This window comes from Perognathus longimembris, chromosome 8 (assembly GCF_023159225.1).
Source record: "Perognathus longimembris pacificus isolate PPM17 chromosome 8, ASM2315922v1, whole genome shotgun sequence".
Classification (NCBI taxonomy): domain Eukaryota; kingdom Metazoa; phylum Chordata; class Mammalia; order Rodentia; family Heteromyidae; genus Perognathus; species Perognathus longimembris.
Genome location: NC_063168.1, coordinates 62,048,537 through 62,068,993, shown reverse-complemented (window position 1 = coordinate 62,068,993; position 20,457 = coordinate 62,048,537). Strand labels below are relative to the sequence as shown.

At 41.6% G+C, this 20,457-nt stretch overlaps 1 protein-coding gene across 1 annotated transcript in view; it reads right to left on the bottom strand.

Moving 5' to 3' along the window:
• Asxl2 (ASXL transcriptional regulator 2) overlaps positions 1 to 20,457 on the bottom strand; it is an 86,071-nt gene that overhangs the window by 54,501 nt on the left and 11,113 nt on the right. The window contains exons 2-4 of the mRNA XM_048353290.1: positions 11,998 to 12,080; positions 8,367 to 8,369; positions 5,636 to 5,744 (exon numbers count right to left, since the gene is read on the bottom strand). Of these exons, the coding sequence (XP_048209247.1) occupies positions 5,636 to 5,744; positions 8,367 to 8,369; positions 11,998 to 12,080 (195 nt within the window). The remainder of the gene's footprint in view (positions 1 to 5,635; positions 5,745 to 8,366; positions 8,370 to 11,997; positions 12,081 to 20,457) is intronic.

The following is a 20,457-nucleotide window of genomic DNA, read 5'->3' as shown; positions in this document are numbered from 1 at the left end:
AACAACTATAATCATGGATTTAGTTGTTTCAACCTGAAATCTATCCTACTTGAATTATCTTCCAAAACATAGAATGGAATAAACTCTTCTGGAAAACCTCTGTCATCTTCTACTAGTACTACAACTACCACACACACAAACACACACACACACACACACACACACACACACACAGTTCAAGTCAGGTCTAAAGGCTTCTGCAGTTTAACATCTACTAATGTCTAATGTTTACCATATCTCACTCAACTCCTTACCATAGAAACTTACACACAGGTTTATGGTTTAGCTTTTCTAATTTTATCAACAAATCCAAATCTGAATGCCTTTTCTTGAACTAATTCTCGTTTTTTTTAAAGGCCCTTCCTTATTCTCACTACTTATTTGTCAATGTCCAACTCAAATTGTACAAGTAAATAACAAGAAAATCTTTCTAGATCTATTCATTCAAAATATTTAACTTAATTTTCTAGTGCTTTAGAAAAATACATTTGTGAACATGCACATATTTCAAAAACTAAAATGTGAGCTTTAAAGGGACCAAGAACTACAGTTTATTTGGGGCCAGTACTGGGGCTTGAACTCAAGCACAGGAACTGTCCCCTAGCTTTTTCACTAAAGGCTGGTGCTCTGCCCATTGACCTACACCTACATGTCCAACCTTTGGGTAGTTAACTGGAAGTAAGAGCTGCACAGAATCTGCTGATCTGAACTGCAATCTTCAGATCTCAGCCTTCAGAGTGGCTAAGATCACAAGCAAGAACCACAAGGCACCTGACTATCCTTTTCTATAACATCTATTATTTCTGGCAGACTAGATACGGTAATATAATAAATATATTACTTGTTGTCTGGCTCTGATTCCTGACATAGTGCAGAAAAGGTTTTGTAATTTCCTGAGTAATAGTGACATTAGGAAAATGTCTTGTTCTGATATTAGACCTTTGATTTCAGTTCCTGACACATAACATTTAAATTCCTTGGCATCTCTGGGAAATAGCAGCATCTTTTATACTGGTGAGATGTTTCTGGGTAGGCTGTGGGACAGCCTCAAAACAGGAGCCAAGGAAGCCAACTATGTGATTAAAAGATGAAATGTTGAGTTGAGCCTAACCTCTCAGGAGAAAGGGCTGAAGGGTTGAACACCAATGGCTGATGATATGAATGATACTAACACAAAACCCCAAAAGGCCAGAGAGCTTGGAGAAGCTTCTAGATAGCTAAACATGTGTGCTGAAATTAGGAACTCCACACCCCCTCAATAAACATGTCACTTTGTGCTATCTCTTTTATCTGGTTACACATTGGTATCCTTCATAGTATCTTTTATAATAAAGGGAGGGAGGGAGGGAGGGAGGGAGGGAGGGAGGGAGGGAGGGAGGGAGGGAGGGAGGGAGGGAGGGAGGCTGGCTTAGGGAAACTTAGGAAAGGAAGGGATTTCTGTGAGCCATCCTTGCAAATGAATTGAAACCAAGGAAACGGGCATAGAAACCCTCATTTTAGCAGGCGTGTCAGAGGTCAGGTCCCAACCTGGAACATAATTGGCATCTAAATCAAAGGGCAGTCTTATGGAACTAAACCCTTAACCTGTGGGATCTGACACCATCTCTATGTGTAAGAACTGAGTTGGGGGTGCTGGGGATATGGCCTAGTGGCAAGAGTGCTTGCCTTGTATACATGAGGCCCTGGGTTCAATTACCCAGCACCACATATACAGAAAATGGCCAGAAGTGGCGCTGGGGCTCAAGTGGCAGAGTGCTAGCCTTGAGCAAAGAGAAGCCAGGGACAGTGCTCAGGCCCTGAGTCCAAGCCCCAGGACTGGCAAAAAAAAAAAAAAAAAAAAAAGAACTGAGTTGAACTGCAGGGTAACCATCAGGTGCTGGAGAATTACTTGATCTATTGAAGAAGATACCACAAATCTGGTGTCCGGAGGTGTACTTAGTGATGAATAGAGGAGGGAGCTGGGAATATAGCCTAGTGGCAAGAGTCCTTGCCTCATATACACGAACCCCTGGGTTCGATTCCCCAGCACCACATATAGCCTCCTTTTTTTTGTTTTTGTGCCAGTCCTGGGGCTTGAACTCAGGGCCTGAGCACTGTCTCAAGGCTCTAGCACTCTGCTACTTGAGCCACAGTGCCACATCTGGCTTTTTCAGTATATGTGGTGCTGAGGAATTGAACCCAGGGCTTCATGCATGCTGGGCAAGCACTCTACCACTAGGCCACATTCCCAGCCCCAGCCCAGCACCACATATATAGAGAATGGCCAGAAGTGGCACTGTGGCTCAAGTGGCAGAGTGCTAGCCTTGAGCAAAAAAATAAAAATAAAATAAATAGAGGAAACATTTAGGCTTTTTCCTCTCTCTAAAACAGAGTCAGCATTTAATGTACATTATTAAAATTATGGAAGGCTCAGAACAGCTAAGATTTCAACGAAAAGCAGAAATAAAATCCAAAGGATTTTAACCACAGTAGACAAACAGGTGTTAAAGAGAGTTAGAATGTGTTAATAATGGGCTCCAGACAACCACTGAGCACAGTAATGACTATAGCTCAGAGCTAAAAGGTTGATAGGGTAGTAGCACTGTGACTTGCACTGTGTCTCAAAGTGGTAGAGCACTAGCCATGAGCAAAAGAGCTCAGGGACAGTGCCCAGGCCCCACCACTGCCCTCTCCCCCCTAATAAAGGTTAACAGGCAAGGGAACACTCTGATATACACATGGAAACAGCAATTGTCAATCATTCATTCCATCTCTTTTTTTTTTTTTTTTTTTTTTGGCCAGTCCTGGGCCTTGGACTCAGGGCCTGAGCACTGTCCCTGGCTTCTTCCCGCTCAAGGCTAGCACTCTGCCACTTGAGCCACAGCGCCACTACTGGCCGTTTTCTGTATATGTGGTGCTGGGGAATCGAACCTAGGGCCTCGTGTATCCGAGGCAGGCACTCTTGCCACTAGGCTATATCCCCAGCCCCTCATTCCATCTCTTGATGAAACATCCTTGGAGAAAAATTCCCTTTCCTTAGTCCACTTGGCTGAAGTAAGATTAATTACAACCGTGCTTTACATCAAGGGTGATCCCCGCCCCCCTCCCCGCAGTCCTGGGCTTTACCTCAGGGCCCAGGTGCTGTCCCTGAGCTTCCTTTGCTCCTGGCTAGCATTCTACCACTTGAGCCACAGTCCCACTTCTGGCTGGAATCGAACCCAGGGCTTCATGCATGCTAGGCAAACACTCTACCACTAAGCCACATTTCCAGCCCATCAAGAGTGATTATAGGGCTGGGGATATGGCCTAGTGGCAAGAGAGCTTGCCTCGTATACATGAGGCCCTGGGTTCAATTCCCCAGCACCACATATACAGAAAATGGCCAGAAGTGGCGCTGTGGTTCAAGTGGCAGAGTGCTATCCTTGAGCAAAAGGAAGCCAGGGACAGTGCTCAGGCCCTGAGTTCAAGGCCCAGGACTGGCCCCCCAAAAAAGAGTGATTATAATCCTAAAATTGGTCCATCAGTAGAACTAAATATTTAGAAACAGCTATCACTCAAGTATGGCCACATGGGCCAGGGTAAACCAATTAGGGCAAATACAAATTAGATGGGAAGGATGACACTGATCAAGATGCATAGTACATATAAACTGGAGTACTGAATTGAATACCCTCTGTAAAATTAGTTCAATATAATTTTTAAACCCTTTGAATTCCTCTCTCCAGACTTAAAGGATACAGAGAAGGGATTGAGATTGAAGTCATGTATGACAAGAGGCTGATGGACAATAAAGCCAAAGGCAAGTAGAGAGACCAAGAAAGAGTTGGAGCACCTGGATCCAGGCTGGGTTTCTCTAGAATCCCTAGAGCTAATAAGTCTCTACCTTGCTCAAGCACATTTGAGTCAGTTTTCCTGTTTATAAGAGAAAGGATATTGATAAGGGAAGATCCCTTCCCAGTGTGAGCCAGCTTTTGATGGGCTTGGGAGTAAAGTCCGGATTCATTTTTTTGTTCTGATACTATCTGACAAATAGTCAAGAAAATTGAATCTTCCCAATTTAATTTTAATAGCAATAACAACTGCAACCATGGGTTTTAGTAGATAATTCAATGAGTAATTTAAAGTTTCTAGGCAGTATGTTCCATGGTGATACCAAATTATTATTCTCTTTTTTTCTTTCTGTCCCCTTTTTTTTTTTGGGGGGGGGGGGTCAGTCAAGGGATTGAACTCAGGGCCTGAGCCCTGTCCCTGAGCTATTCAGCTCAAGGCTCTACCACTTTGAGCCACAGTGCTACTACATCTGGCTTTCTGGTGATTAACTGGAGATAAGAGTCTCACGGGCTGGGAATATGGCCTAGTGGCAAGAGCGCTTGCCTCATATACATGAAGCCCTGGGTTCGATTCCCCAGCACCACATATACAGAAAATGGCCAGAAGTGGTGCTTTGGCTCAAGTGGCAGAGTGCTAACATTGAGCAAAAAGAAGCCAGGGACAGTGCTCAGGCCTTGAGTTCAAGGCCCAGGACTGGCAAAAAAAAAAAAAAAAAAAGAGTCTCACAGCCTTTCCTGCTCAGGCTGGCTTTGAACCATGACCCTCAGATCTCAGCCTCTTGAGTAGCTAGGATCACAGATGAGAGCCACCAGTGCCTGGCTTTCTGCTTTTCTTCTTTGTGTTGGTCCTGAGGTTTGAACTCAGGGTCTGGATGGTGTTCTTGAGTCACAGCTCCACTTTTGGCTTTTTGGAGGTTAATCAGAGTTATCATGGACCTTCCTGCTGGGCTGGCTTTGAACTACAATCCTCAGAACTCAGCCTCCTGAGTAGCTAGGATTACAGGCATGAGCCACCGGTGCCTAGCTGAGACTGTTTTTTTTTTGTTTTGTTTTGTTTTGTTTTTTCTGATACCAGAGCTTAAACTCAGAGTCTCTCCGTTACAAAGCTAGCTAGTTTGCAGATGCCACTCTATCCATTAGGCCACACCACCAGCTTGGCCTTTCTGTGTTTAGAGATAAGCTTCTCGGATTTCTGCCAGAGGTGACCAAAATGTGTCCTGAGAAAGAGGCAAGAGCTTTTGTACTCTTCTATGTGAGATTCTTTAAGAGTCACTGGAGGGGCTGGGAATATGGCCTAGTAGCAAGAGTGCTCGCCTCATATACATGAAGCCCTGGGTTCGATTCCTCAGCACCACATATATAGAAAAAGGCCAGAAGTGGCTCTGTGGCTCAAGTGGCAGAGTGCTAGCCTTGAGCAAAAAGAAGCCAGGGACAGTGCTCAGGCCCTGAGTTCAAGCCCCAGGACTGGCAAAAAAAAAAAGTCAGTGGAAGTTATGTTTGTTCCATCTTTTCAAGACAAAACTATCATAGAGAACAAAGTGTAGTTAGATTGACCAAGCTGTCATTATAGGATTGTTTCTATATGGATAGGAAGCTGAGAAAGCATGTGCTTATAGTACCCACAACACCTTTAAGTCCAACACACACAACACATTATTTATATATTTGTTTTAAACACTTAGTAATGTTTAAACTTTAGTACTGAAAACATTATGTCTTCCTAAAAATCAGTTCAAGAACTTATTTTCTCTATGACTCAAGGATTATTTATATGTTGTGACTTACTATTTTTCTTTTTGAAATAATTCCCAAACAAAAGTATTTACCTTCAAAGTATACACTCCCATTCTACCTGGAACTTTATAGAAGATGCCCTCTTCACCTCGGGAGTTTGTATGTAGCATTGCATTCAGGCATGCGAGAGGGGAAGTCCCACTGCAAACAACAAAATGAACAGATTAGTTTCTTTTTTTTTTTTTTTTTTTTTTTTGCCAGTCCTGGGGCTTAAACTCAGGGCCTGAGCACTATCCCTGGCTTCTTTTTGCTCAAGGCTAGCACTCTACCACTTGAGCCACAGTGCCACTTCCAGCTTTTTCTATATATGTGGTGCTGAGGAATCAAACCCAGGGCTTCATGTATATGGGGTGAGCACTTTACCACTAGGCCATATTCCCAGCCCCCAGATTAGTTTCTTGTCTTTGAATAATCTATAAAATGCTGATTTACATTTATTTTAATTGATCAATCCTCCTTTGCTTAAACATTTTTCATAAACTATGAAGGGCCCATCAGTCTAAAAAGAGGGTGCCGTGGAAAAAATGGAACACACACACACAATTGGTGGCTTATGCCACCAGTACACCTAAGTGGAGCTGTGGCTCAAGTGGTAGACTGTGAGCCTTGAGCAAAAATGCTCAGGGACAGTGCCCAGGCCCTGAGTTCAGTGCCTGGCACCAAAAAGAAAAAAGAAAAAAAAATCAAAAAATGAAAGTAGGACGTTAAAGAAGAATACTACTAAAACCCAGAAAACAAAAGTCACTTTTACTCCATGGATGAGAATCTAGTGATTCTAAATAGACAGAAGAGATTCTGATAATCAGAGAGTATGAAGCACATGACAGGGAGCAGACAATTACCAAGAAACCCAGAAAAACAGCAGAGTCCTAAGCAGGTCCACAGATAACCAAATGGGAAAGGGAAACTGAAGCTGCCATTACAAGGTCAGACAGTCCTGCCAACATATTTAACACTCTAACTGCAGAAAAAGGCCACACATCCTGCAATCCTTAATCACAGTACAGGGATTGGTGAGGCAGTTAGTAATGATTAAAAAACAAAAAAGTTTAAGTGCATTCTAGCCAGTGGCTCATGCCTGTAATTCTAGCTACTCAGAAGGCTTTGATCTGAGAATCCAGGTTCAAGCCAACTCAGGTAGGAAATGTCTATGAGACTTCTATGTACAATTAACTACGAAAAAAGCCTGAAGTAGAACTATGGCTCAAGTGGTAATGCACTAGCCTTGAGCAAAAGAACTCAGGGACAGCAACTAGGCCCTGAGTTGAGGCACCAGACTGGCACCAAAAAACAGTAACCTTTAGGGCTAAATCTGACAAACATGTGGAGACACCTGTTACTTTATCCAGCCATTCCACACCTAGTTCTAACAAGCCATACTATTCAGTCCAACTGACAGGAAAACACATACACATAGTTCCTGCTCTCAAGTCTCATAAGGAAGGTAGATAGATGAGTATAACAAATAATAGGGTCATTGCAGTTTAGATAACAGGGTTCTTTTAAAACACCATGCCAACATAGACAGTAAAGAATCCAGACTATTGCCGGGCACTGGTGGCTCATGTCTGTATTCCTAGCTACCCAGGAGACTAGGATCGAAAGACCAAGGTTCAAAGTCAGCTCAGGCAGGGAAGTCTATGAGACTCTTATCACCAATTAACCAACAGAAAACTGAAAGTGGTAGAGTGCTGGCCTTGAGCAAAAGAGCTTAGGGACAAACACTCAAGTCCCAAATTCAAGAAAAAAAAAAAAAGAATCCAGACTACAAATTTAAGCCTGTTCTGACTTGGGTTTAAGTATGATTTCCATACAGTATTTATTGATGATATCTTCTCTAAATCACCAGAGGATAAATATACATTTTTCAATTTTATACTTTATGAGCAAATGTAAAAATAACACATTGATAATCTCTCAGAGATTTTTACTATTTGTCTGAAGAATAGTAAGTATTCCAGTGCTAGTAAGTCAAATAATGATTTTATTAAACCTTAGTATAGTTTCTAAAATTATTGCCAAGTCATGATCGTAAACTGCAAGAACTGAAAAAAAAATTAATAAATAAAATTTGGGGGCTGGGAATATGGCCTAGTGGCAAGAGTGCTCGCCTCATATACATGAAGCCCTGGGTTCGATACCTCATATATAGTAAACGGCCAGAAGTGGCGCTGTGGCTCAAGTGGCAGAGTACTAGCCTTGAGCAAAAAGAAGCCAGGGGCAGTGCTCAGGCCCTGAGTCCAAGCCCCAGGACTGGCAGAAAAACAAAACAAAACCAAAAAAAAAAAAAACCATAAATAAAAATTACCAATAGTATTATTATTACTTAGCTTCTGAACTAATGGTTTGGTTTCATTAAGAAAAACCCATGTATTCAAAGCTAAATTCAATTAACGTTGTAAAATTCTAATCTGTAGGGGCTGGGAGTATGGCTCAGTGGTAGAGTGCTTGCCTCGCATGCATGAAGCTCGGAGTTCGATATCTCAATACCACATAAACGGGAAAAGCCAGAAGTGGTGCTGTGGCCCAAGTGGTATAGTATTAGCCTGGAGGAAAAAAAGCTCAGGAACAGTGCCTAGGCCCTGAGTTCAAGCCCCAAGACTGGTTAAAAAAAAAAAAAGAAAGAAAGAAAAATTTTAAACTGTAAAAAAAACTTATTAAGCAAATATACAGTATGTTATAAGGTAACACATGATATAAAAAAGATTAAGCTAATAAAATAAGAATATACATATATCTTTAGAATAAAGTAATATTTCTTACCTTCTGGAATTGGAATGCACCCAAGGAAAATCAAAGGAAGGAAAAAAAAAAAAGGCTTTAATTTTTCTTCACAAAACAACAGTAAGACCTAAAAAGTAAACTCTCTTACTCTCCCAGCAATATTAATCACAATCCTTCAAGTTAGCATTAAGCCCCATTTTGTGACAAAACCATTCACTTTAAATCTTACATGTAGTCCAAAATTTAACTACTTAAAAAATGAACAATAATTCAGCCAAATAGTTTAAACCACTCCAGAAAATGGGTTCAATATCTTAATTATGTGGCAGAATAGAACTATTGCAGCAAAATACAACTATTACTATTTGAATGCAATGAGTAGTTCACATCCTTTAATAGTCTTCCCATGCATTTGGTTTCAAGGAACTATCAAAACGTCGTCATCTGTAGACTTGATGTTTGATTAGCTTCCATTTGATTCATAATGCAATTCACTGTGCATCTGAATAACAATAATACTTTTATTTTATTTTATTTTTTTGCCAGTCCTGGGGCTTGGACTCAAGGTCTGAGCACTGTCCCTGGCTTCTTTTTGCTCAAGGCTAGCAGCACTCTGACACTTGAGTCACAGCGCCTCTTCTGGCCATTTTCTATATATGTGGTGCTGGGGAATTGAACCCAGGGGGGGCTTCATGTATGTGAGGCAAGCACTCTTGCCACTAGGCCACATCCCCAGCCCACAATAATACATTTTTCTGTCAATAATCAAGTGCTTTATTTCAATTTATTTTTCTCAATATAAACCCTTTCTGGCATTCCTACTTGGTTTGGGGAAGCAGACAACAACTAGTAACTAAAACATAGGCTTAACTACCAGCAGCATTTTCCTTAACAGTCAAGTCATTTACCTTAGATAAATAGAGTATCAACTTAATAAAAAATGCATTTCATGTTTCACCTGGGCTCTTTCTAATGAAATGATTTCAAGATAATTCAGCTTGACAAGTCACCAAAAGATCTGCAGGAATAATGATTTGGGCTGGAAAGGAATGAAAATATCAACTATTTACTTAGCTATACTTTATTTTTCTGCTACCAGCATTGGGGCTTTAACTCAGGGCCTTGCCTTGTTCCTTAGCTTTTTCTCTCAAGGCTGGTGCACTAACACTTGAGCCACAACTGCACTTTCAGCTTTTGGTGGTATTAGAGATGAATCTCATGAACTTTCCTGTTCAAGCTGACTTCAAACCATGTTCCTCAGCTCTCAGGCTGTTGAGTAGCTAGGATTGCAGGCCTGTGCCACCCAGGCATGGTGGCTAAAAATACTTTTGCTTAACAAGAGGTAGGGGAAAATTATGTGTTATGATTTGTTTTTGGTAAGAAATTAGGTAAAACATATACAGTAACATTATATACCATATGAGATTATTTTGTTCATAATAAATGCATCAGGGGTTGGGAATATGGCTTAGTAGTCAAGTGCTCGCCTCATATACATGAAGCCCTGGGTTCGATTCCTCAGCACCACATATATAGAAAGAGCCGGAACTCGCACTATGACTCAAATGGTAGAGTGCCTTGAGCAAAAAGAAGCCAGGGACAGTGCTCAGGCCCTGAGTTCAGGCCCCAGGACTGGAAAAAAAATGCTCATAATAAATGCATCAGTACTAATCACACATGATGAGACATCCAAAGAAGTAATATTTTGATCTGTCTATTGAGCTACAGGTCTCTCAATTGTTAGCTAGTGGCAGAATGGCTTAAGTGGCTCTAGTACTTGTAGTATTCTACCAAACCCCTCAATCTGTTTATTGAACACAATATTTGCTGGACAACCGACTTCCTAGAGTAGAGTTCTTTACAATTCCAACTCTAAGGAAGCTTCCTGCTTTGACTGGGATAAAAAACTGAACTATCAGACAAATTTACTAAGATTCAATTCTTTTGCTCAGCAAAATAGCAATAGGCAAAGATCTATTTTATTAAGCATTTCATTTTTGAAAGTGTACTAGGAGGAAGGATTAAGAAAGAAAAAGACTAATAGGTTTGGATACTAGTGACTCATTCCTGTAATCCTACCTACTAAGGAGGCTGAGATCTAAGGATCTAAGATCAAAGCCAGCCCAGCAGGTTCCTGAGACTCTTATCTTCAGTTAACCACCAGAAAACCGGAAGTGAGCTGTAGTTCAAAGCTGTAGAGTACTAGTCTTGAGCAAAAAGAGCTCAGGGACAGTGCCAAGGCACTGAGTTCAAGCCCCAATACCAGTACAAAAGAAAAAAAATCACAATTCAGGTAAATAGTTTTCCTTCTTACTACCCAATTGCCTCTGGGGGAAGGGGGTTACATCTGTCTATTTGTTATTGCCCAGACTGACTTCAAACACATGAGCCTCCTGCCTCCAACCAGAATTAAGGCATACCCCACCACAAGGGGCCCACATACCTTTTGTGTCTATGTGTGTGCCAATCCTGGGGCTTGAACTAAGGGCCTAGGACTGGTTCCTGAGCTTTTTTGCTCAAGGCTGGTGCTTTACCAATTGAGCCACAGCTCCACTTCTGGGTTTTTGGTGGAAGTTTATTGGAGACAAGAGTATTAAGGACTTTTCTGCCTAAAGTGGTTTCAAACCGAGATCCTCAGATCTCAGCCTCCTAGAGTAGCTTGGATTTATAGGCATCAGACACCAGCACCAGGCCCTTTCAATGCTTTAACTTGTGTTTATATTCAATCTTTTAGTAACGTGTTATATAAAGTAGGTTATGCTTATTTGTATTTCACTTTTTTATACCAATGAAGCAAATCTCACTTATTTCCAGCCCACTGAAGTTTATCCAAAAAATCATCCAAAATTTTTTATGTGTATGCTGGTCCAAGGGCTTGAATTCAAGGTCTAGAAGCTGTCTCTGAACTTCTCAAGGATATCTCTCTACCAACTAGTGACACACCTTGACTTCTAGGGTTTTTGTGGGGTTTTTTGTAGTTTACTGGAGGTAAGAGTCTCACAGATTTTCCTGCTTGGGCTGGCTTTGAACTGTGATCCTCAGATTTCAGTCACCTGAGTAGCTAGTACTTGGCAACATTTTCTCTTATGTATGATGGAATCTTAATGTTTTGCCTAGGGTGGGTTCAAATTTGTAATCCTACAACCTCAGCCTTCTGAGAAGCTGGGATTTATAGATGTATACCATCATGTCAGCTCAAAAGAATAAACTGGGCATTGAAGGCTCACTCTGCAATCTTAGCTACTCAGCAAGCTGAGACCTTAGGTTCACTGTTTGAAGCCAATCTTGAACAGTTATCTACAGTTGATTTTTTTTTTTTAAGTCAGAAGTGGAGCTGCAGTGCAAGTGGTTGAGCACTAGCCTTGAGCTGAAGAGCTCAGGCACAATGCCCAGGCCCTAAGAACAAACCCTAGTACTAGCACACAAGAGAAAGTATGTCTGAAGTGAGAGATGAAGGGGTAAATATGCTCCAGGCAGTCCTAAAAATTAAAGTGCACAGGCTTGCAGAGAGCTATATCTAACTTTTGACTTAACACAAGTCTGACTGGTGAATAATTCAGAAGTTAACTTGCACTACACTAAATAATCTTTAGGACTAAAGTACAGTATTACACGCTACCAAATACTCTAATTACTTACAATTACTACTACTAATACTTAAATAACTCACCTGATTTCTTTTAGTCCTTCTCTCTGGATAACCTGAAGAATTTCTTTATGACTCATGGGTGTATTGGGGTATTTTTCTAAGACCTGAAAAACAAGTATATAATAATGAATTATTTCTTATTTCAATTTTCTCTTTATATATACATGTAATATATATATAGTACACATGTTATACATATTGCATTATATTTGTTATTATGAATTGTTACATCCAAAGCATGCATATCCAAAAACTTTTCATCACATATTATTTCCCTCAATAACAAACAGTAAGTCAAATTCTGAAGCAAAAATGGGTCAATAAGACTAAAATTAATCTAACTACCCATTATTAATGAATATGAAATTGGTTACTTTCTGCCTTGATTTGGGTGGGAGAAGACACTGATCAAGATACACTGCATTCATAACCTGACTTTTGGAATTTTAACCTCTTTGTACAACTACTTGATAAATTCTCTGTATACTTGCCAGGCACCAGTGTGCCAGTAGCCCAAGCCTGTGATCCTAGAGCTACTCAGGAGGTTGAGATCTGAGGATTGTAATTTAAAGCCAGCACAAGCAGGAAAACGTGCAAAAATCTCATCTCCAAGTAAGTACCAAAAAGCCCAAAAGTGAAGTTGTGACTCAAGTGGCAGAGTGCTTGAGTCTTTAAAAAGCTAAGGGAGAGTGACCAGGTCCCAAATTTCAAGCCTCAGTACCAAAACAAAGCTCAGAGTACCAAGCTAGAGAGACAAATGACGCATGTGTTCTCTCACATGTGGAAGTTAGATCTAAAATATAACTGGACATAACCTATACAGGACTATAGGTCTTGACACTAGCTACTAAGGAGGCTGAGAGCTCTTCCCCAAACATTTACTTACTTATTTTAAATTTGCTTTTGTGCTGGTATTGGGGGTTAAACTCTGGCTTAACTTTTTCACTCAAGGCTGGTTGGTATTCTACTGCTTGGGCCCAGCTTTACTTTCCTTTTTTTTTTTTTTTTTTTTTTTTGCCAGTCCTGGGGATTGAACTCAGGGCCTGTGCTGTGTCCCTGAGCTTCTTTTTGTTCAAGGCTAGCACTCTACCACTGGAGTCACAGCACTACTTCTAGCTTTGTCTGTGTATGTGGTACTGTGGAATCAAACCCAGGGCTTCATGCATACGAGGCAAACATTCTACCACTAGGCAACACTGCCAGCCTTTCCATTTTTTTTGAAGCATAATTTTTATTAGTACTTGCTGTGGAGTCACACATTCCATGATGTCTAAGCTAGATTTGCATTCTTTTTTTTTTTTTTTTTTTGGTCATTTGTGGGGCTTGAACTCAGGGTATAGGTGCTCTTTGATCAAGGCTAGCACTCTACCTCTTTGGCCACAGCTCCACTTCAGGTTTTCTGGTGGTTACTTGGAGATAAGAATCTCATGGACTTTCCTACCCAGGCTGGCTTTGAATCTCAACCTTCAGATCTCAGCCTCCTGAGTAGCTAGGATTCAAGCATGAGCCACCAGTGCCTGGCTTAGATTTGCATTCTTTTTTTTTTTTTTTGCCAGTCCTGGGACTTGGACTCAGGGCCTGAGCACTGCCCCTGGCTTCTTTTTGCTCAAGGCTAGCACTCTGCCACTTGAGCCACAGCGCCACTTCTGGCCATTTTCTATATATGTGGTGCTGGGGAATCGAACCCAGGGCCTCATGTATATGAGGCAGGCACTCTTGCCACTAGGCCATATCCCCAGCCCTAGATTTGCATTCTTATTAACTTACTTGCTATTCAAACTTCTTGTGTGAAAAAGATCTATGGCCTCCTCCATTCTTTCTTTTTTTTTCTTCTTCTTCGTTTCTTTATTGTCAGAGTGATATACAGAGGGGTTACAGTTTCTTTTCTTTTCTTTTCTTTTCTTTTTTTTTGCCAGTCCTAGGCCGTGAACTCAGGGACTGAGCACTGTCCCTGGCTTCTTTTTTGCTCAAGGCTAGCACTCTGCCACTTGAGCCACAGCACCACTTCTGGCCATTTTCTGTATATGTGGTGCTGAGGAATCGAACCCAGGGCCTCATATATACGAGGCAAGCATTCTTGCCACTAGGCCATATTCCCAGCCCAGGGTTACAGTTTCCTATGTGCGGCAGTGCCGGCCTCCTCCATTTTTAATCTACAAGGTGGAACTAACACTAGTAAAATATGAAACCAAAGAGCCAAAAGCATTCTCTTGGCCACAGTTGGTTAAGAAATGTGTAAGACTCATTTAGAAATAAAAATACTGAAGCCAAGGAAAAAGTGACAGAATAAAAGGTTTGTTGTTTTTGTTTTTTCTCCATTCCAGCAACCACTGGGCTTAAATCTTATAACATGAAATTTTAGCTGTAATAGCCTCACTGATCCACTGAGATTCAAGCCAACACCATAAACGCAAAAAAAAAAAAAAAAATATATATATATATATATATATAGGCTCTATACAGAGGGGTTAGTTACATAAGTCAGGTAATGAATACATTTCTTATTCTTTTTTTTTGGCCAGTCCTGGGGCTTGGACTCAGGGCCTGAGCACTGTCCCTGGCTTCTTTTTGCTCAAGGCTAGCACTCTGCCACTTGAGCCACAGCGCCACTTCTGGCCGTTTTCTGTATATGTGGTGCTGGGGAATTGAACCCAGGGCTTCATGTATACGAGGCAGGCACTCTTGTCACTAGGCCATATTCCCAGCCCCAATGGCGATGAACTCGCTTTTTTTTTCCCCAGAGCTGGGGACCGAACTTGGGACCTTGTGCTCTGCAGGCAGGCGCTCTTCCGCTTAGCCAGATCCCCAGCCTCCATGAATCCATTTCTTTTTGGACAATGTCACTTCTTCTCTTGTTCTCTCCAAATTTTTCCCTCCCATCCCCACCACAAGTTGTATAGTTCATTTTCCACACACTGTCTAGTGAGTGCCACTGTTGCATTTGTTCACACTTTGTCTCTCCATTTCTTTTTTAGCTTTTTTTTTTTTTTTGCCAGTCCTGGGGCTTGAACTCAGGGCCTGGACATTGTCCCTGAGCTCCTTTTGCTCACGGCTCCAATTTACCACTTGAGCCACAGTGCCACTTCTGGCTTTTTCTGTTTATGTGGTGCTAAGGAATCTTACCCAGGGCTTCATGCATGCTAGGCAGGCACTCTACCTCTAAGCCACATTCCCAGCACCTGTCCCTCCATTTCTGTGCCCCCTCCCTTACCCTCCCAAAAATAGATAAATAAGGCAAAAACAAACCAAAAAAACACCAAAAAAACCCACTTCATTTCCATTTCCCAAAATTCATTTAGAAATTCATTTGTGTTCCTCTCCTAAGAGTATACTCCTCTTTGGTCTCACTGTTTTGTTTTTTTTTTCGGCCAGTCCTGGGCCTTGGACTCCGGGCCTGAGCACTGTCCCTGGCTTCTTCCCGCTCAAGGCTAGCACTCTGCCACTTGAGCCACAGCGCCGCTTCTGGCCGTTCTCTGTATATGTGGTGCTGGGGAATCGAACCTAGGGCCTCGTGTATCCGAGGCAGGCACTCTTGCCACTAGGCTATATCCCCAGCCCTGGTCTCACTGTTTGTGAATGCAAAACAGAATGTATTTTGAGATTTTACTCAAACAACAAATCCAATCTGTTCTTCCATCAAGATTTTTCAATTACAAATCAATAAATTCCCTTTAAATTCTTTTTATCACTCTAGAATAATGCTCTACCATTTTCAATACAGTTCTGAGATGAGTACTGGTGGCTCACATCTGTAATCCCAGGTACTCAGGAGGCTGAGATCTGAGGATTGCAATTCAGAGATAGCACAGGCAGGAGACTTTAATCTTCAACTACCTGCCAAAAAGCCAAAATCAGAGCTGTGGCTCAAGTGGTAGAGCACTAGCCTTGAGCACAAAAGTTCAGGGACCCATGCCCTGAGTTCAAGCTCCAGAACCAACACACACAGACACAAGGGGAAAAAAACACAAAAAACAGTTCTGAGACAGAACCTATTTGATGAAGATTATGGAGCCCTGAGAGATGACAAATATACACCTTCTGAATCCATACATAGAGGTTAACAGTAAAGTTAATTATGGTGAAGAGGTTGGCAAAAACTAGAGCCTACTAGTCACAAAAAAAAGCTTTAAATGGTTCTAGAAAAAAAAATTCACATGCTTTTTTATTTAAGCTTTGTAAATTATTGCACTATAGAAGAATATTCCCAGAAACCAGCCAAAGAAATGCCTTGAAGCTACCAGGGCAAGGCAATTGTCTTCTGAACAGCTTCCCAGATGTCAGAAATAATTTGTACTCCCACCTCCTTGCCAGAAGGAACCAGTCACCTTTCCCAAGGGGTCTACATTTACTCTCAGCGCCACTCCCCCATCTCAATTACTTCAGCAATTGTTTATTAGTTTTTACTATTCCTAATTATCTTCACATTATTTCCACATAATGAAATGCACTCATTGAGGCAAAACATCCAAGGTTCTACTCAAGAAAAATCTAGGAGAAAGCCTTTTGAAGCAGAGGAAAACGAAGCAAACTTAAATATCCTGAATTTTACCTTCCTTTTCTGAGAAAACTCACAAGTTTCCTCTATATGGTCAATATTGCTACAAGTATAATGGCCCCCAGTGGTACAATGATTTATATTTAGAGCTCCAATTCAAATACAGAATATCTTTTTCTTCAGTTGCTTTTGCATGGTTTAAAAGAAATTAATCAGTATACACCATGTGGGAAATGATCTATGCAACTTGTAAGCAGGGTGGAAGGGGGAGACTAGAGAAAAGCAAAGAAAGAAGTAACATTATCCAAGAGAAATGTAAGCATTACCTGACTCTATGAAATGGAAACATCTCTGTACAACGTGTTAAAAATAGTAATGACAAAATTATATTTAAAAAATAAAAAAGATTGGGTGCCAGTGGCTCATGCCTGTAATACTATTCAGGAGGCTAAGATCTGAGATCTGAGGATCAAGGTTCTAAACTGAGAGACTTATCTCCAATAAATCTCTAATGAACTACCAGAGGGGTGGGTGGGGGTAGGGAGAGCCAGAAGTGGTGCTGTGGCTCAAGTGGTAGAGCGCTAACCTTGAGCAAAAGAAGCTCAGGGATAGTGCCTAGGTCCTGAGAACAAGCCCCAGGACAAGCAGCAAAAACAAAACAAAATTCATGGCAAAACTCAAACCTGATACTATTTCTGGTGTGTAAGGATTCTGAACACAGATCAGCTGGTTCTCTGCTTAGGGTAAGACTAGGCTGTGAAATAGAAGGGCCACCTGTGGGTATGAACTCAAGCCCTGGAGTCCTCCTCTTCCAAACTCACAAATTGTTAGCAAACACTAGTATCTTTTTATTGTATGGCCCTGGCTTGCTCTCTAGCTGGCTCCTGGTGAAGACTCACTCAACTCCTTGAAACTGCAATTCCTTGCCACATAACTGCTTCTTCTCAAGACCAGCAGGAAAATCTTCTCTGGCTTCAAGATCCATTTGAAAGGCTTACATGATTAGGTCAAGACCATCTTTTGTTTTGTGTGGATCCTGGAGTTAGAACTCAGGACCTGGGCACTGTCCCTTAACTTTTTTGCTCAAGGACTGCACTCTACCACTTGAGCCACAGCAACACCTGCAACTAATTGGTGATTAATTGGAGATAAAAGACTTTCCTGGGCTGGGGATATGCCTAGTGGCAAGAGTGCTTGCCTCGTATACATGAGGCCCTGGGTTCAATTCCCCAGCACCACATATACAGAAAATGGCCAGAAGGGGCGCTGTGGCTCAAGTGGCAGAATGTTAGCCTTGAGCAAAAAGAAGCCAGGGACAGTGCTCAGGCCCTGAGCCCAGGTCCCAGGACTGGCCAAAAAAAAAGACTTTCCTGCAGGGGCTGGCTGCCAATTATGATCCTCAGATCTCAGCTATGATTACAAGCATGAGCCATCAGCCCAATACAATCAACCTTTTTTTTTTTTTTTTTTTTTTTTTTTGCCAGTCCTGGGCCTTGGACTCAGGGCCTGAGCACTATCCCTGGCTTCTTTTTGCTCAAGGCTAGCACTCTACCACTTGAGCCACAGCGCCACTTCTGGCCATTTTCTATATATTTTGTACTGGGGAATCGAACCCATGGCTTCATGTATACAAGGCAAGCACTCTTGCCACTAGGCCATATTCCCAGCCCCCACAATCACCCTTTTAATTATAGCTAAGTGTAATTACTTCAGCGAAATCCCTTCATCTTTCCTGTAGCAACTTAGCCAAACATAGGAGTTATATTACATCATATTCATAGGTCCCTCAAGGGGAAGAGAATAATATCTGGATGAATCTTGAAGCCATCTTGAATGTCCTGTCAACCCACTAGGCACTGAAGTCTCATGCCTATACTCCTAGCTACTTAGGAGGCTGAGATCTTTTAAGGACTGTGATTCAGAGCCAGTCTAGGTAGACAAATCCTCTAGCCTTTAATCTATAAATAACCAGCAAAAATGCAGGAAGTAGAGGCATTGCTCAAGTGGTAGAGCACCAAAAAGAGCAAGAAAGCTGAGCAAGCCGGGCACCAGTGGCTCACACCTGTAATCCTAATTTCTCAGGGGGTTGTGATCTGAGGATTGTGGTTCAAAGCCAGCCCAGGCAGGAAAGTCTGTGAGACTCTGATTTCCAATTAACCACCAGAAAACCAGAAGTGGTGCTGTGGATCCAGTGGTAGAGTGCTAGCCTTGAGCTGAAGAGCTCTGGGACAATGCCCAGGCCCAGAGTTCAAGCCCTACGAGCAACCAAAAAATAAAATCTGCCTCCCAATACTATAATCCCACAAGATTAGTATATTTTAAATACGCTTTTATTATTTTCATAAATATCAGAATAGCTTACTACAGATAAAATGAAAGAGTATTTCTAGTAGAAACTAAAATGAAACTTATATAAATCATTAACTCTTACATAAATGATTAGTCTGCTTTTGGTTATATAGTGAACTCTAAGAGGCCAAGGACAGTGTGTTCTTTGTTTCCCACAGGCTCCAACAGAGCACAAAATAAGCAGTTCAGTATTCAATAAGCATAAATGGATGAGAATAAACTGAATTTGCAATCAACACAACAGGAAGACACACAGAGAAAAAGATGACCGTATTAAATTAGTGTTATTCATGACCAAAAACAATTAAATGAGAAAAGGAATGTATAAAGACTTAACAAGCAGGACTTGGGTTTGATCCAGTAGAGCAAGGAGTCTTAAAGTGGGGGAAGTGAAGGGCTTTTCCCTAATGGTCTGGAGACCCACAGAAAGTTTAAGCAAAGATATTACACTCTCAGGGTTGCATTTCTTTCTTTTTTGCCAGTCCTGGGGCTTAGACTTAGGGCCTGAGCACTGTCCCTGAGCTGCTTTTGCTCAAAGCTAGCACACTACCACTTGAGCCACAGCGCCACTTCTGGCTTTTTCTGCATGAAGTCCTGAATTTGATTCCTCAACACCACATACAACAGAAAAAGCAAGGATGGCAAGCCATAGGACTGGAAAAAAGAAAAAAAAGTTGTTTTTCTAGCCAAGTACAGTGGGCTACATCTTAATTCTAGCTTCTCAGGAGGCAGAGATGAGGAGGCTCAAGATTTGAGGCCAGCTAGTCAAGGTGAAAAGTTCACACGACCCTATCTCACCAATAAAAAACTGGTTATGGGGGCTGGGAATGTGGTTTAGTGGTAGAGTGTTTGCCTAGCATGCATGAGGCCTAGCCTAGGTTCAATTCCTCAGTACCACATAAACAAAAATAAATAAATAAAAGAAATATTTTTATTTGTGTATTGTCAGTTGTGGGTCTTGAACTCAGGGTCTAGGCACTGTCCCTAAGCTCTTTTGCTCAAGGCTAGTACTCTACCACTTTGAGCCACAGCTCCACTTCCAGTTTTGGGGTAGTTAATTGGTGATAAGAGTCTCACAAACTTTCCTGCCCCATCTGGCTTTGAATCATGATCCTCAGATTTCAACCTCCTGGGTAGCTAGGATTACAGACGTGAGCCACTAGTGCCCCACTAGAAATACATTTGTGTGTGTGTGTGTGCGTGCGTGTGTGCCAGTCCTGGGGCTTGGACTCAGGGCCTGAGCACTGTCCCTGGCTTCCTTTTGCTCAAGGCTAGCACTCTACCACTTGAGCCACAGCGCCCCTTCTGGCCATTTTCTGTATATGTGGTGCTGGGGAATCGAACCCAGGGCTTCATGTATACGAGACAAGCGCTCTTGCCACTAGGCCATATTCCCAGCCCCTAGAAATAAATTTTTTTAAAGAAAGAGAGAGAGAAAAAAGCTAGGTATGATGGTGCACACTTGTGACTTCTGCAATGTAGGAAGTACAAATAGGAGCATCACATAAATGTAAGACCCTATCTCAAAAGATAACCAAAGCAGGGAGGGAAAAATTGAGGGAAATCAAAAGAAGGAGTAACATTGTCCAAAACAAGAAATGTACTCATTACTTGACTTATGAAATTATTGGGGTTGG